Source organism: Passer domesticus, chromosome 7, assembly GCF_036417665.1.
Source record: "Passer domesticus isolate bPasDom1 chromosome 7, bPasDom1.hap1, whole genome shotgun sequence".
In the NCBI taxonomy this organism is placed as follows: domain Eukaryota; kingdom Metazoa; phylum Chordata; class Aves; order Passeriformes; family Passeridae; genus Passer; species Passer domesticus.
Window position 1 is genome coordinate 9,655,295 of NC_087480.1, and position 13,507 is coordinate 9,668,801.

The 13,507-nt window shown below is 36.8% G+C and overlaps 1 protein-coding gene across 2 annotated transcripts in view; it reads right to left on the reverse strand.

Annotated features, from left to right (window-relative positions):
• The window catches only part of THOC2 (THO complex subunit 2), a 49,455-nt gene that overhangs the window by 10,813 nt on the left and 25,135 nt on the right, over positions 1–13,507 (reverse strand). The window contains exons 16-31 of one of the 2 annotated variants that reach the window (XM_064426796.1): positions 13,345–13,429; positions 12,265–12,358; positions 11,754–11,834; positions 11,392–11,488; positions 9,580–9,697; positions 8,903–9,082; positions 8,135–8,299; positions 7,191–7,466; positions 6,621–6,762; positions 4,174–4,331; positions 3,215–3,343; positions 2,585–2,716; positions 2,317–2,501; positions 1,405–1,589; positions 1,005–1,110; positions 204–640 (exon numbers count right to left, since the gene is read on the reverse strand). In XM_064426796.1, the coding sequence (XP_064282866.1) occupies positions 204–640; positions 1,005–1,110; positions 1,405–1,589; positions 2,317–2,501; positions 2,585–2,716; positions 3,215–3,343; positions 4,174–4,331; positions 6,621–6,762; positions 7,191–7,466; positions 8,135–8,299; positions 8,903–9,082; positions 9,580–9,697; positions 11,392–11,488; positions 11,754–11,834; positions 12,265–12,358; positions 13,345–13,429 (2,570 nt within the window). The remainder of the gene's footprint in view (positions 1–203; positions 641–1,004; positions 1,111–1,404; positions 1,590–2,316; positions 2,502–2,584; positions 2,717–3,214; positions 3,344–4,173; positions 4,332–6,620; positions 6,763–7,190; positions 7,467–8,134; positions 8,300–8,902; positions 9,083–9,579; positions 9,698–11,391; positions 11,489–11,753; positions 11,835–12,264; positions 12,359–13,344; positions 13,430–13,507) is intronic. The other variant, XM_064426795.1, reaches the window with a different exon arrangement.

Genomic DNA, 13,507 nt, shown 5'->3' on the forward strand with positions numbered 1-13,507 from the left:
GTGTGAAGTTCACACATTCCCATAGTTTGCCTTTTAGAGATATTCTGATCACCTCCTTTAGCTATTGACTGTATTGAAAAGCCAGTGCCAAAATCTTACTTATTATGTAATGATTCTCTCCCAACTTCTCCAACATTCAGTGATTTTCAAGTGACACATTCTATTTTTCTAGACAAGAAAAGAAACTGAATATTCAAACTTACCCCTTTCAGATTCTGATGTTTCTGATCGGGGAACAGGTGACTTCAAGGACCCAGCTACTGGCACCTTTTCTCCTCCTTTAGCATTTTCCTTGGATTTCATTTCCTTTGCCAGATCTCTTTCTCTGGACGGCTCCTTTTCTCTCTCCTTTTCTGCAGTTGACTTCGACTCAATGATGGTAACAACCGTCTTGGACTTTTCTTCTTTTGAAGCCTTTTCTTCTTTCTTCACCTTTTCCTTCTCTTTGTCAGATTTTGGCGTTTTCTCCTTGATCTCTCTTGCTTTCTCATCTTTGTTCGCCCGTTCTTCCTTCGGTTTATCTTTCCCATCTTTCCCAAGTGCCTTCATCTCCGGAGTGGCAGCTGGAGTCTTGTCTTTTTTTTCTTTATCTTTTTCCTTCCCGCTTTTTTCTTTATCATCTTTCTCTTTAATAATTTTGCTGCATCAAAAATAAAATGACCAGTTAGCATGGATACAAAACACAGCTCTAGCTTTATCACAGAAGTTTTACTTCTGAATGTCTGACAGAATTTCCTGGAGCAGACACAGTAAGATTTCAGATTTACTGTTTCTTTATCAGAATAGCAACAAGGAAATGTTCTCATTTATCTTTTGCAGCTAAAATGAAATGCATTTATCAGTAAAACTGTGTATTTTGAAAGAAATAATGTCATGTTTTAAACTTTCAAGAAATGGGAGCCATTTACACAGAACCCAGAAGTAAAATTAAAAGGCAGATAATTTCCAAGTGTATTTCTGTGGAAGGAAGAAAATAGAGACTGTGTAAGAATTGTTTTTCTCACCTATTAGATGCACTGTTTCCATTGCTTGTTGTCACCTTCGGTGTAGCGTTGACAGTTTTATTAATAACTTTCACCACACCCTGAGACTTCTCCTTTAGTTTATCTGCTTTAAAAAAGAAAGAACAGCTCTACTTCAACAAGTTGATCTATAACCTACTGGTTAAAATACAACAAGTAGTTGAGCATAGTCATGTCAGGTAACATGTAACTAACAGCTAAAACAGGCAGCAGATCCTCTCTCCCAAAACCAAGTGAAAATAAAGAACACACACCAATCCCTATTGAGCACCACAATTATATTTTTTTGTTTTTAGCTTAATGAGGCAAATTTTGAGAAAAGCCTCTAATGTCAGAAAAATTCTACTAAAAATAAAGATATAATAATCATAGGTGTGTTTACCAGTCTCCTCAGTAGTGCCCTCTTCCAGTCTAACTGTATTTATTGTGAGAGACGTTGGCATCCCAGCACCACCTGGCCCATTTTGTACTGTTGCAGGCACAGCATTCCTGGCAGGTGGGTCTTTGTGGTGAAATTCATTTTCAGGTATCATGAAAGGCTTCCTACTTTTCAACTGTCCAGAATAGCTGCAAGTCGCACAGATTGTTAAATATGCACAAACATAAAGCAAAACATGGGTTGAATCTTAAATGTGGATCTAATCTAACAGTTCATCTGTTATTTATTTCACAGTTTTTCCTAACTGATACGCAGTTTCTTCCCCCTATATTGATGAGCTCAAAAGAAAAAGAAAAACAAACAAACCCACTAGACACAGAAGCAGCCCTACTTCCACACCCTCTTCCTCACCACCACACACACACCCCTGGCCAAACACACAGAACAAACTGACTGCTGACAGAACTTCAAACTGTCAGGGCAACCTGAACTGCCCCTCAGGCACACGAGGGTGATTCCACATTCACCACAGGAAGATGGAACATGTAACTAAGCATTTTAGAATCATATGCACTTCCAATATCTAAACAGTCTTGCAGCAATAGCCCTTGGCTTTCTTCCTTTTACTATCCCTCCTCTCTCCTTGCTGCTCTATTATTTCTCTAAAATTAAGCTATGCTCTTGTGAGTAGAAACCTTTACTATTTTAAGGGTTTTACTAGAGTCTTGCAAAGGAAATTAGTGATCATCCAGCACAAAATGAATGTTTTCATTCACACTGCCAGCACCAAGATGCAGGATAGCGAAATCTTCTGTGATAAGGTAAAAATCAAATGTTAGGACTGTAACAGTTCCGAGTCTTTAGATGCCTTTCATGATCCACTTTTAACCACTTTCTTAAATAAGTTGTTGTTACCCCATAGCCAATGCATATAGATCAGGTCTCTTCTCTTTCTCTTCCTGACATATCTTGTGTACTCTTCTTTCCAAGGCTTGACCCAGGTTCAGCACTTTTGGATACCATGGAAGGATTTTGGTCAGCACAATCAGGATGTTTCTGATATGTGTGTATTCACCTGTTTCCAGACAGTGCACAGAAGCCTAAAACATAAATTAAATCTAATGAAGTTGGGGGTTTTTTTAAAGCATTCAAAAAACATAAGGTTTCTGGCATCTCTATATACCTTAGTTAATTTATAGTGCCATTTGTGAACCACGTGTCTAAAATTCTCATAATCCAATTGATCAGCCTTATTTCCACCATCAAATCCAGTTGCTCGTAATATAGTAAGGAAGCCTGGATAGTTGCCACATTCCTACATGAACATCAACAAACAGGAAAAAAATTATTGTTTGGGAAACAAAACTGGTAATTCTAAATTCTAAACTCTAAAGAACGAGACACAATCACACTTTACAAGACTCTCTTAATTTTTCTAAAGCTAATTTATGTTGAAATTTTAGTTATGGGTGAGAGAAAAGATTATTAATAATTTAACTAGCTGGTACAAGGAGTATTAAGGAGAGTTTCCATATGCTCCCTAACTTATCTTCAAGGTAAACTATGTGAAAATCAGAAATGGAAAGGGTTTTTTAAGCAAATATTTTTTTTAACACCATACAAAATTACTTCTACCAAAACTACATGAATTATAGTAAAATACAAGTCAATTTTAGGACTATACCATCAGAAAAATCCAACTGCACTGTTTTTAAATCAATCAGTTTCACTAAACCCATTTTTACCGGGCTGGATTACACAAATGGTTAGTACATATTCTAATGAGCAAACTCATTTTAGTCATTTCCTATACCTTTTCATATATGACTCTGTCACTGTGCCACCTGGTCACAGTCTCCAGCATACAGCACAAAAACCTGCCATATCTACTGGCTTCATTTTCTGTGCAACTTGCAACTGTATATATAATATCAGAGAAAACCTGTGAATAGAGGAAGAAAACATTACTATGACCTTACTGAATTACAAAAGCAAAAAACCCAACAAAAATTTAAAATTTCTCTCATTTAAACCACCATTAAGCTGGTTTCTAAATGCAACAGAGACTGCTTATAAAATATTGTTTGTTTCCCAAGTGCTGGTCCTTTATACTCAGCCCAGAATCCAAGCATACAGCTGCTGCTGACACACTGATAGTTCAAGTGTCTTTACTGACATAAGTGTTTTATTTTCAAATTAATAATGATTTGAGCTGGTAGAAGTAAACATCCAGCCAAGCTGATGCAAAAAAGTGTTTTTCTTTCTTGGCCCACACGGGTCCATCAGACAGGGCTACTTGAGCAGAAATGCTCTTTTGGACACATGAAATCAGAGCAGGAGCAGTGACACAAACAAGCCCCACTGCCTGCAGCACTGGTTGCCAGGGTCAGAAGGGTCCCAAGGATGTTGCTGGTGGGGGACAAGCATAAGAAAACTGGTTCCACAGCAGAGGGGAACACAGCTAAAACGGGAGGATGAGAGCAGGTCAGAGAAACCCAAGTTACTTAAAAGTTACAAAACCTGAAAACAACTCCTATGACAGCTAATGACTTTACTCCAACTCCAGACCCATTAGGGTAAACACCAACAACATTTCTTGAAAATAAACCCCTGAAGCTTTAAGAACACTTTGATCAGAAGATCTGAAGTACAAAAGTGAACTTCTGACTGCCACAGGATCTTGTTTACCTCTTTTGGGAGGCAGGGGAGACACTAGTTTGGGATGTTTGCAGTGGTAATGATGAAATTACACACACAATTGTAGCTACTTACTCGGTCATAGCAGAGAAGTGTGGAGAAATTGGGTGTTTTCTGCTGATGCACCAGTTCAACAAAGTGAGCACAGTAAACTGCATCAATTGCCGAAAAAATGCAGCGAGGAAATATACACAACTGTAAAAATTTGGTGATAGTCTCATTTTTGGTAGATTCTTCAAAAAACAAAAGTTGAGAGAGGAAAAAAGAGAATAAAGTAAATTAATGGTTTATCATTCAACTACTCACTTCCCAAGAAGTTCAGTATGACAGATCCATACTCTGGTGTTTGATTTCGATCAGAAAAAGTCAATATAAGAGCAACTGTTTGAGGGTGGGGAGAGAATAGCGGGGTGGATGTAGCAAATGTTTATTTCTTATTGGCAGAATTCTTCTTTCACACAATGGAGCTAAAAACAGGCTCTGGGAAAGCTTCAGTACACAGGTTCTGGGAAAGCCTCATTAAACTCCTCTTGCTCAAATTGTGCACATCAGCAAAGTGAACACCACCTGCTATTTCCCTAGAACACCTTCTTTCATCTTTCTACATGGGGCTGACTTTCAGTTTGGTTTCCTTCAAAACTGAAGAACATGCTGTCTCTACAGAATCCACTAACAACCATTTTTCCAATTAATCCAACACACAGAGGAATTTAAAGAAGAACAGCCTTCAATAAACCACCACCCCAATACACACACATTTTGTGAAAGTTTCATTCTACCACTGAGTAAAAGACGGCACTGTATCAAGGGTTACCTGTTTCTGTTTGACCAACCACAGGCTGGCAAACACATACCCTAACTCCTCCCATGGCAACAAGGAGCATAAAAAAAAGCTGAGAGGAATGTACAGCATGAAAGCAAGGTCAGAGGCAAGTACAGAACTAAAGACTGCAAGTGGATGCCTTCAAAGGAAGAACAGCCATGATCCTCACAAGGGCCACTGGTGGTTTTGCACAGTCATAATATCCAGGGTTTACTTGCTTCAGCTTTGCGATGCTCATGGAATAAAGCTTGCTCAAGAAAGGACTGTCAAAACTTTATGTTGACTTTGTTTAATTTTAGTATCTTCCCTTCAAAGATTATAACAAATATTTGATGCCTAAAAAAATAAAAAATCGATCAAGGGAATCACAGTTCATAGGACAATCAAGTGTGTGTTGCTTCAGAAGTGTACAAACAAAGCAAATGAACAGCCTGTCAGAACAGGTAGTCTCCAATTGCTAAAGCTACCAGGTTACTCTGCCAAAAATTAACCTATTCTCAAGGGTACAAACACTACCAAAAGTTTGTAGACAGGAAGGCAGTCTTAAAAAGATAAATTAAATATCAATAATTTAAAAAATAATAATAAACCCCACTACTACAGTGGATGTGCTGTTCTAGTTCCTCATGTAGTGCAATTACAGATTATTTATTTTAATGTGCAAATTGCTGAAATAGTACACTTGCCTCTGGATACAATGCTGGGAAACTTCTTTCAGCTGAATCCCAAGCACAAGAGCTAATAATAAGCGATTCCCAGTATCCCACAGAGAGTTATATGAACACCTATGTAAATTATTTTCTACACACTTTTGGGTGCTTCTTTAAGTAGACAAATTTACCAAGTCACCTCTAGACCAAGTTTTAATCAGGCAGTAACTTTTCAACCTGTAATTTCTTGTAGTTCATTTGCTACAGTACATAAAATATTTATAGGGAACAGTGTTTCTTCATTAAACCAGTTGGATGGATCTTACATGAGGTGGACAACAAAACTCTTTTCCACTGGATTATGCTAGGCTTCTTGGGACAGACGAACTACTACTTCCAGTTACAAACTCAAAGTTCATCCAGAGAAGAAAACTGACCAGAGAAAAACATTGCAGATTAACCATACCAGCAGAGTTCACAAGCAACATGAAACATTACAGATGTTTGTAGGAGAAAAGACTTGATTCTGCTTGCTGCATATCTGCTCTATGAAATGTGCATGCTGTTTCACTGCATGGGGCTGCGAGGCTGGCACAACACTTATCTTGTCATTGGAACAGGGTTTATGCCACCACCCAAACCCTGGCATATTGCTCCTAATCACAGGACTCAAAGTAAGGTAAGTCAGACCAATCGTCCTGTAGCAATTATACTAATTTAGGAGCATTCTAACTGCAGTTAGCAAGTACAAGCCAGCTTGCAATTACAAATTTCCACTGAATTGGTCAATCTCTAGCTTATTTTCTAAATTAGGGCAAAATTTAAAAGGTCTTGACATTGCAAGCAATAAAAAAACTTCTCTATGAAAACCAACTACTCAGCATTTGCAAAGACACACTCTAACGAAATTTTACCTTGCTAACAGACTTCAACACAGAAAAAAATTAAATTTTCATATAAACATTAAGAGTATTAGTGCAAGGAAGTTCTGAAGATGAAACACTGACAACTACAAAAACATCCACAGCATTTCCCTTAGACACACTTACTTGCCAGAAGCCAGTTATCTTTCTCTAGTTTCAGTCTCTGTAGAACCCTCTGCACATGCTCCAACTGCTTCTTCTCCTCTTCAAGGAGCTTGTCCTGCAGAGCTGTGCAACGTTCTTTTTCTTTTTTCTTTTTATTTGGAGGCTGTAAAATGTCAGCATAACTCATTGAGTATTATACCTAAACTTGCTATAGACAGAGCAATAAGTTCCTGGTAATACTAAACAATACTTGAAAAACTTTTCACTCAAAAATGTTCTGCTCTAATAATCAACTGATTTTTATTTTATGAACACTGGCTGACTATAGTTAAAACAAGAGTGAAAAGAAACCATAGATACAGGTATAAAGACTTGCTTTCTGGAACTGATTTTCCAGTAATTTTCACTTAGTGGAGTCATTTAACATGGGAATTATGAAGGAAAGTCAATCCAAATTATGTTAACATGGCAAATTGGAATAGATGAACCAGGTGACAAAACTTCCCAGATCAAAACAAGCTTAATATAATACGTCATGAAAAGAAACTTGTTCAGGCTAGAAATTTGGACAACAAAATTATATCAACATACCATTTCCTGATTGTCATCTATGGCTTTCATCTGGACTTTAAGTTTATTGACTTCTCTGTCATAGCTGCTGTGTGGCACAGCAAGGTCATACATTGTTAAAGACCAGAATGTAGCATAAAACTGAGGGCTGATGTCATCCCAGACTTTAGGGAGGTGCAGAGAAATCACAGCTTCGTGAACAGGAGCCATCACCAGCTCACATGATGTAATGTATTTGTGAACTTTGTGCTGCTGTTTATTTCCCTTCTCAGCTTTTTTTAGTTCATCATACTTTGACTGTGAATAAAAAAAAATAAAAGAAATAAAAAACTAATTTAGATACACAAAAATTAATAATATAATTTATCTTTTCTCTAAAACTTTTCTATACAACATTTGCTTGTAAAATGTCAGTACATAAAGCACTGAAGAACCTCATACAGAACTTTAGTCTTCATCCTCATTGCACAGATTTGTCTTTCTTCACTGATGCTGCTAACTGCTGTTACAGTAACACATTATGCTATGCCAAGCAAAAACTGCTTTCCATATCAAACTTTTTAGATGCAGGAACAAATTAATTTCTGACACTTCCTGAGAGAGCACACCATTTGGCAGCTGCAACACGTTCCTCCACGGCAAAAATCCATCTAAAACACCTGCAGAACAACTTACACCTTTGAGGGAACAGGGAGGGAGAGAATTCCTAATGATAACCCAAGACATCCAAAGAAGTGACTTCATTTTGACTTCTGTCTGTTGTGTGAAAGTTGACACATGGACCACATTTCCTAAGATGATTAAGGACAACCTGTTCCAACCCATAGCTTCTATTTCTAACTCTACTAATAAAACTTTTCAAGTTTTATTTAGCCAACAAGCTTTATCTGGAACCTACTACATGTACTGGTAACAGGTACCAGAGAGCAGCACTAGGAGCAGACAAATGGAAGAGTTGTACTCACTGAAATGTGGTGTGCATACATGGGTCTTGAGAGGAAAAATGCAGCATCGTGAGGTGTGTGAAACTCATTACAGAGAACATCAATAGAAGGCACTCGCTTAATGTAATCCTCTGTGCTTAGATTGGATGCTAAAAACCCACCAAACTGTACCAGGGTATCATGGCACTACAAGTGAAAAATACAAAAAGTTAGCAAATATTATTATTTTGTTCAACAATTAAGTTAGGGAGAGCTTCAAAGTTGGCCTTTTTTTTTTCCTTTTTGTTTCTTGTTAAAAATGCTAACACCAAATTGAGAAAAAAATTTCGCATCGGGGAAGAATATTAAAATAAAAAACCCCACCTAGAAAAGCCAGCAGAAGTCAAGAGCATTCTCTTCTACCAGAATGGAATGCAGTTAGTTCCTACTGCCTAAGGCAGCAACAGAATTATTTTTCAAAAAAAGGAAGTTTCACTACCAAAGTAAGATTGCAAGGAAAACACAACGGACACTTAAAAAATAAGAATTTCACTTTTTATGACAAAGGATGCTTTGCTCTTTTACTCAGAGGTCACTTGTCAATGTAACATAATAAACTTTTAATACACCCATATATTTTAATAGAGCATCCCTACAATTAGTTTTAAAAATCCTATGTGTTTGTATTTACTGTACTAGATTCTCATATATAATTTTGTTATTTATGTCCTGAATCCGCACATATTGTGCTGATACACTAGAAGTGAACAAAAAGAAGGGAATCTCATAAATACAGGTGTTTTTACTTGCCTGATCATACAGTTTTCCCACCAGCTTCAGATGTTTTTCCCCTCCTTCTTGAAAGACAACACCATTTCTCTGTTGAGCCATAAGCAGGCACAGTGGGAGGGCAAGATCATGGTCCAATAATGCATCTTTTAATCTCTGCGATGATTTCTTTGTATTCCTGATTTGGCCAAAGTATCCACCCTGCACAGTACAGAAAAAGTTACTCAAGCTAGGAAACAGTGCATCAGGAATGGAATCCATATAAGCTGACTGCAGAAATACTGATGAATTAACAGCAACAGTTTCCTGTCCATCAGTAAAACTCTCTGGATCCTGTACTGCAATGTATGTATAGAAGAATCAGAAACTAACCAGTCTTGCATGCTTTAATCAGTTTTTGCTACTCCCCCTGAGCAGGGCTGAGCCAGCAGGCCTGCAGCACATCCAAGCTCAGTGGCTGCTGGAATGCACAGGTCTGTCATGTAACACTCTCCTGAGCATGACAGCTGGATGCACAAGAACCAAGGTTCACATCTACACTGCCTTGGCTGCCTGTCTCAGGCTTGTAAGCTCAAAAGAGGGGGCAACTCTGATAAAACACACACCTTTCTCAGCTGTGCTGCCAGAGTTCTTGAATCAGAGTCTTTAGAAACACCAACAAAAAGCAACAGTCATTATTAAATTTAACACAAACACACCTCAGCTTTCAGCTGCTCTCCACCAGTCATGGCTTCCAACTGCTCCATTGTCATTTCTTCAGTAATTTCTATCCCTGCCATTTTCTGCACCACCTCTTTCAAAATAAGCAAATCAAAGCTGCAAAGAAAACAAAAAAGTGGAGTAAAAACAGGACAATTCATTTAACAACCAGAAGCTATGACATTCAATATATATTACAAAGCAGCACCACAATGAATGTTTAACAACATTCTCATTCTTTTTTCAAGAAGAAACTGGTATGTCCAGCACAAGGATTTCTTTATTGCAAGGAAAAAGCCAGTGCTTAGAAGCAATGCAGTCATTCAACAGCTGGATTGGAAGATGGTAGTGAGTGCGGTGCTATTAAGTATCAGCAAATTAATCAAAGTTTATTGATCTCTTTTGTTGCTTTCTATGTTTCAAACTGTACCTATGCAGTTATTTCATGAGTATATTTTGTTAAGGGTGTCTAGAATACTACACAGCCTCAAATGTACTGGCAAAGTTAGTCTGGAGAGGTTACTTGGAAACATGGAAACCATCTTAGTTTTACTTGAAACACAAAATATATAAAACACTCCAATAATCATCCTGCCTAGGGACTAGGTTGTACTTCCTGCTCTGAATTCCATAAGGACAATGACTTTTCCTCAACAGAAGTACAGTAAATTCTATCCCAATCACACAAAGCAGCAATGTTTTCCAGTTAACTTCTGAAATTTGTGTGACTTACTTATAAAATAATTTCCCCATGCCTTCCAAAAGAAAATTTTATCTTCAAATAATTCATATGGCTTGCATTTTTGTTTGCTGTTCCAACCCTAAGTATCTTTTCTGTCTAGGAACTGCAATATCAGCATAAGTTCCAATACCTGAATATTGCAGTCCCATGAAATTGGCCATACCAGTAAATCCATTTTATTCTTATGATCCCAAGTACTACACTGGCTTTTTTCCCCAAAATACTTACAGTCGTGATTTTGAGGAAAGATAATAAACATTACTTACCCTTACTCTGCAGCTCAATGTGATTGCCATCATCAGAACAAAATGTAGGGATAGAGGAGCATATGAGACTGAATGTCTACATTGCAGGGAAGGGGAAAAAACTACATTTCTCAACATAACTACCCTAAAATGACAGGCTGTATTATCACCATTGGTAAGGTTCCTTTCTGTAACCATATGGGGATTTCTAACAGAAAAAAGTTGATACTGACCTATGTGATAAAATTAAAATCAAAAAAGTAAATGAAACAATAATACTCAGTGATGACAATGGAAAGACAAAAGAAGTCAAATTGGAAACCTTGTTTTGAGTTATGATTGACACTGACACATGAAGAAGCAATTCAATCACCACTAAAACACTGGATAAAGTATTTAAATAATATTAAAATGTCAAGAGCCATCCCTGCAGAGAAGACATTTTGAGAAAAGAAAAACAAACTATAACAGCCACACTGCTTTATATAACAGATACTTATTTTTTAAATAATGTACAATAATGTGTATGATGAAATTACACACTGGAAGGTTTCTTCCCCTGTCTGGTTAGGTGTTAAGAAAACTATTGAAATAAGTTAAAGATGAAAAATCACTGTTTCAAGAACGTCACAGCTATACAATTAGAGGAAAAGTCATGTACTAAAGAGTGCATCATTCTTTCTGCTATTTAACCTTCCCAGTGCTATGAATGGAGTTTGCCACTGCTACAGCAACAACTACATCGAGTGCCTGTGTATGAGCAAAGACCTAAATCACACCTCATTATCAACTGAGTTTATAAGGATCCATTGTGCAATACTTGCCTTTTGCCAGCTTTCAGCTGGTTGGCTACATACTGCAGGAGGCCTGCAAGTTCAATTGGGTATTTTCGGAAAACGGCACCACAAAAGCTTGCCAGACCTAAAGCAAAAAGAAACAGCTATGACTGTACCTGTTTATTAAACAAACATTAAACTGCATGTGGATCTTAGCAATGCATGCATTTCTGGAATACAAAGGGGAAAAAAATTCCTATTGATTAAACTTGACAGCTCTCCATTTTGTTTAAAATATTAGCCAGTAGGTGCAAGTGAAATATTGATCATAATGATCAATGGTTGCATAGATCATGGGGGAGGTGAAATATTTTGAACATTATTGTAATAAATAAAACAAGAATACTAACTCTGCAGCCAGCTTGAGATTGTAGTGTCATCATGCTTCATTCTCTCCTTCTCAGGGTTTGCCAATGCTTCAATGATACAATCTTTAGTGGAGTTAAAGAAAGTATTTTTCCTCAACTTACAAGCACAAAAGTTACAGGGACTTGTTTTTCTGGCTTTCGTAATACATGAACATGATATATAAATACAGCAATCACTAACAATTTTGGTTTTAAAAAAATAAAACCATGAAATAGTAACATAAAAGCAGTATTTACCTCAATATTTATAAGATCACTATGCCTTCAATATTGAAAGTAGTAAAAACAAAGAATAATTTTCATAGTATGAAAGAATTAATAGGGAGGGTTCCATAATCCACTACAAGTGCAAAGGTATTTGCAAACTTCACAGAAATTTCCAGCAAAAAGTAGTGAGAAAACAGAGACAATATTTACTCACAGATAGCATTTAATCTGGCTACAACTGCAGCTTTATCAATAAGTGATGTAGCAATTTAAATCAAAAGGATACATGCCAAGACATCATAGTTCAGGGAAGTGAGGTATTTCAGTGAATCAACAACCGGAGTTATCAAGTTATCATATTTTTGTATTTGTGATAAAATCTGCAAGTGACAACAGACATTCAGCTGAACAGGGACAGTACTCCTTATCTTTCACATAATAAAAGCATTTAACAATACTTGTCTTCAAAACCTACAGAAAACATGCTTATAATTAATTTTTCAAAGGTCCTAAACAACTGTCAAAGTAGATTGGCAATGTCATTTATCTATCTAGTACCAGTGAAACATGTCTCTAACATGTAAAACCAATTCTGTATAATTTCTCTTTTCAATTATCAGCAAATAATGAAAACATTTTTTCCTAATATTTCTTAACCCTGAATGCTAGCAGTAGGATTTCCTCTAGCTACATACAGTAATAAAAGACTATTAAAAAAAAAAGCTAAAACCATGAAGCTAGGTCATGAAAGACTGCAAGCAAACTGGATTCATCAAGGTCTGGGATGTTCTCTTTGGTACATGACACACATGTGTTTATATTGCAGCAGTAATTTCTTCAAGTGCAATCTAAAAACTGGTAAATCAATACTCTTAGGTCACATTCATGAATAAGATGGAGGCCCACCAACACATTTTTACAGCTCTCCAGAACTCTGTAGCACCAAGCAATCTTAAAAATCCCTCCCAACTTTGTAGGTGTATTTCAGACTTCAAAGCTTTAAGTTTTCTTCTAAATGGAAGACTCTGATCTTTCTCCACCCCACTCACAGATAGCTGTCAGAACAACTTAACCTGAATTCACATTCTACATAATGTGATCAGCAAACCCTGTACCTGAGCTCCACCTCTGCTATCTCAAATTAATTTTTTTCTGCAGTTATTCAAGAGATGTTTCCACATTTAGTATGTCACTAAGTATTATTAAGTCATATTAAGATCTTACTTGTGCACTACTAAAAAATTACTGTATTTTAAAATTTGCCACAAAAGTAAAAAATAATGAAATTAGATCTGCAGGTCCCTTCCTGAACTTCAATTATCTGTTGTCAGGATGAAATAGCATTCAGATACATGTAACTACATACATAATCAAATAAAATTGTAGGATTGCTGTGGCTGAGCTTCCCAATTTGTCTTCCAGAGGGTTTCACATTTTCCTTAGTTAAACGCCTGTAAAAGAGGACATATTTTATTACAAAAGACAAGCTAGAAGAATATTAAAACAACAGGTCAGTTTCAGTGGAGAAA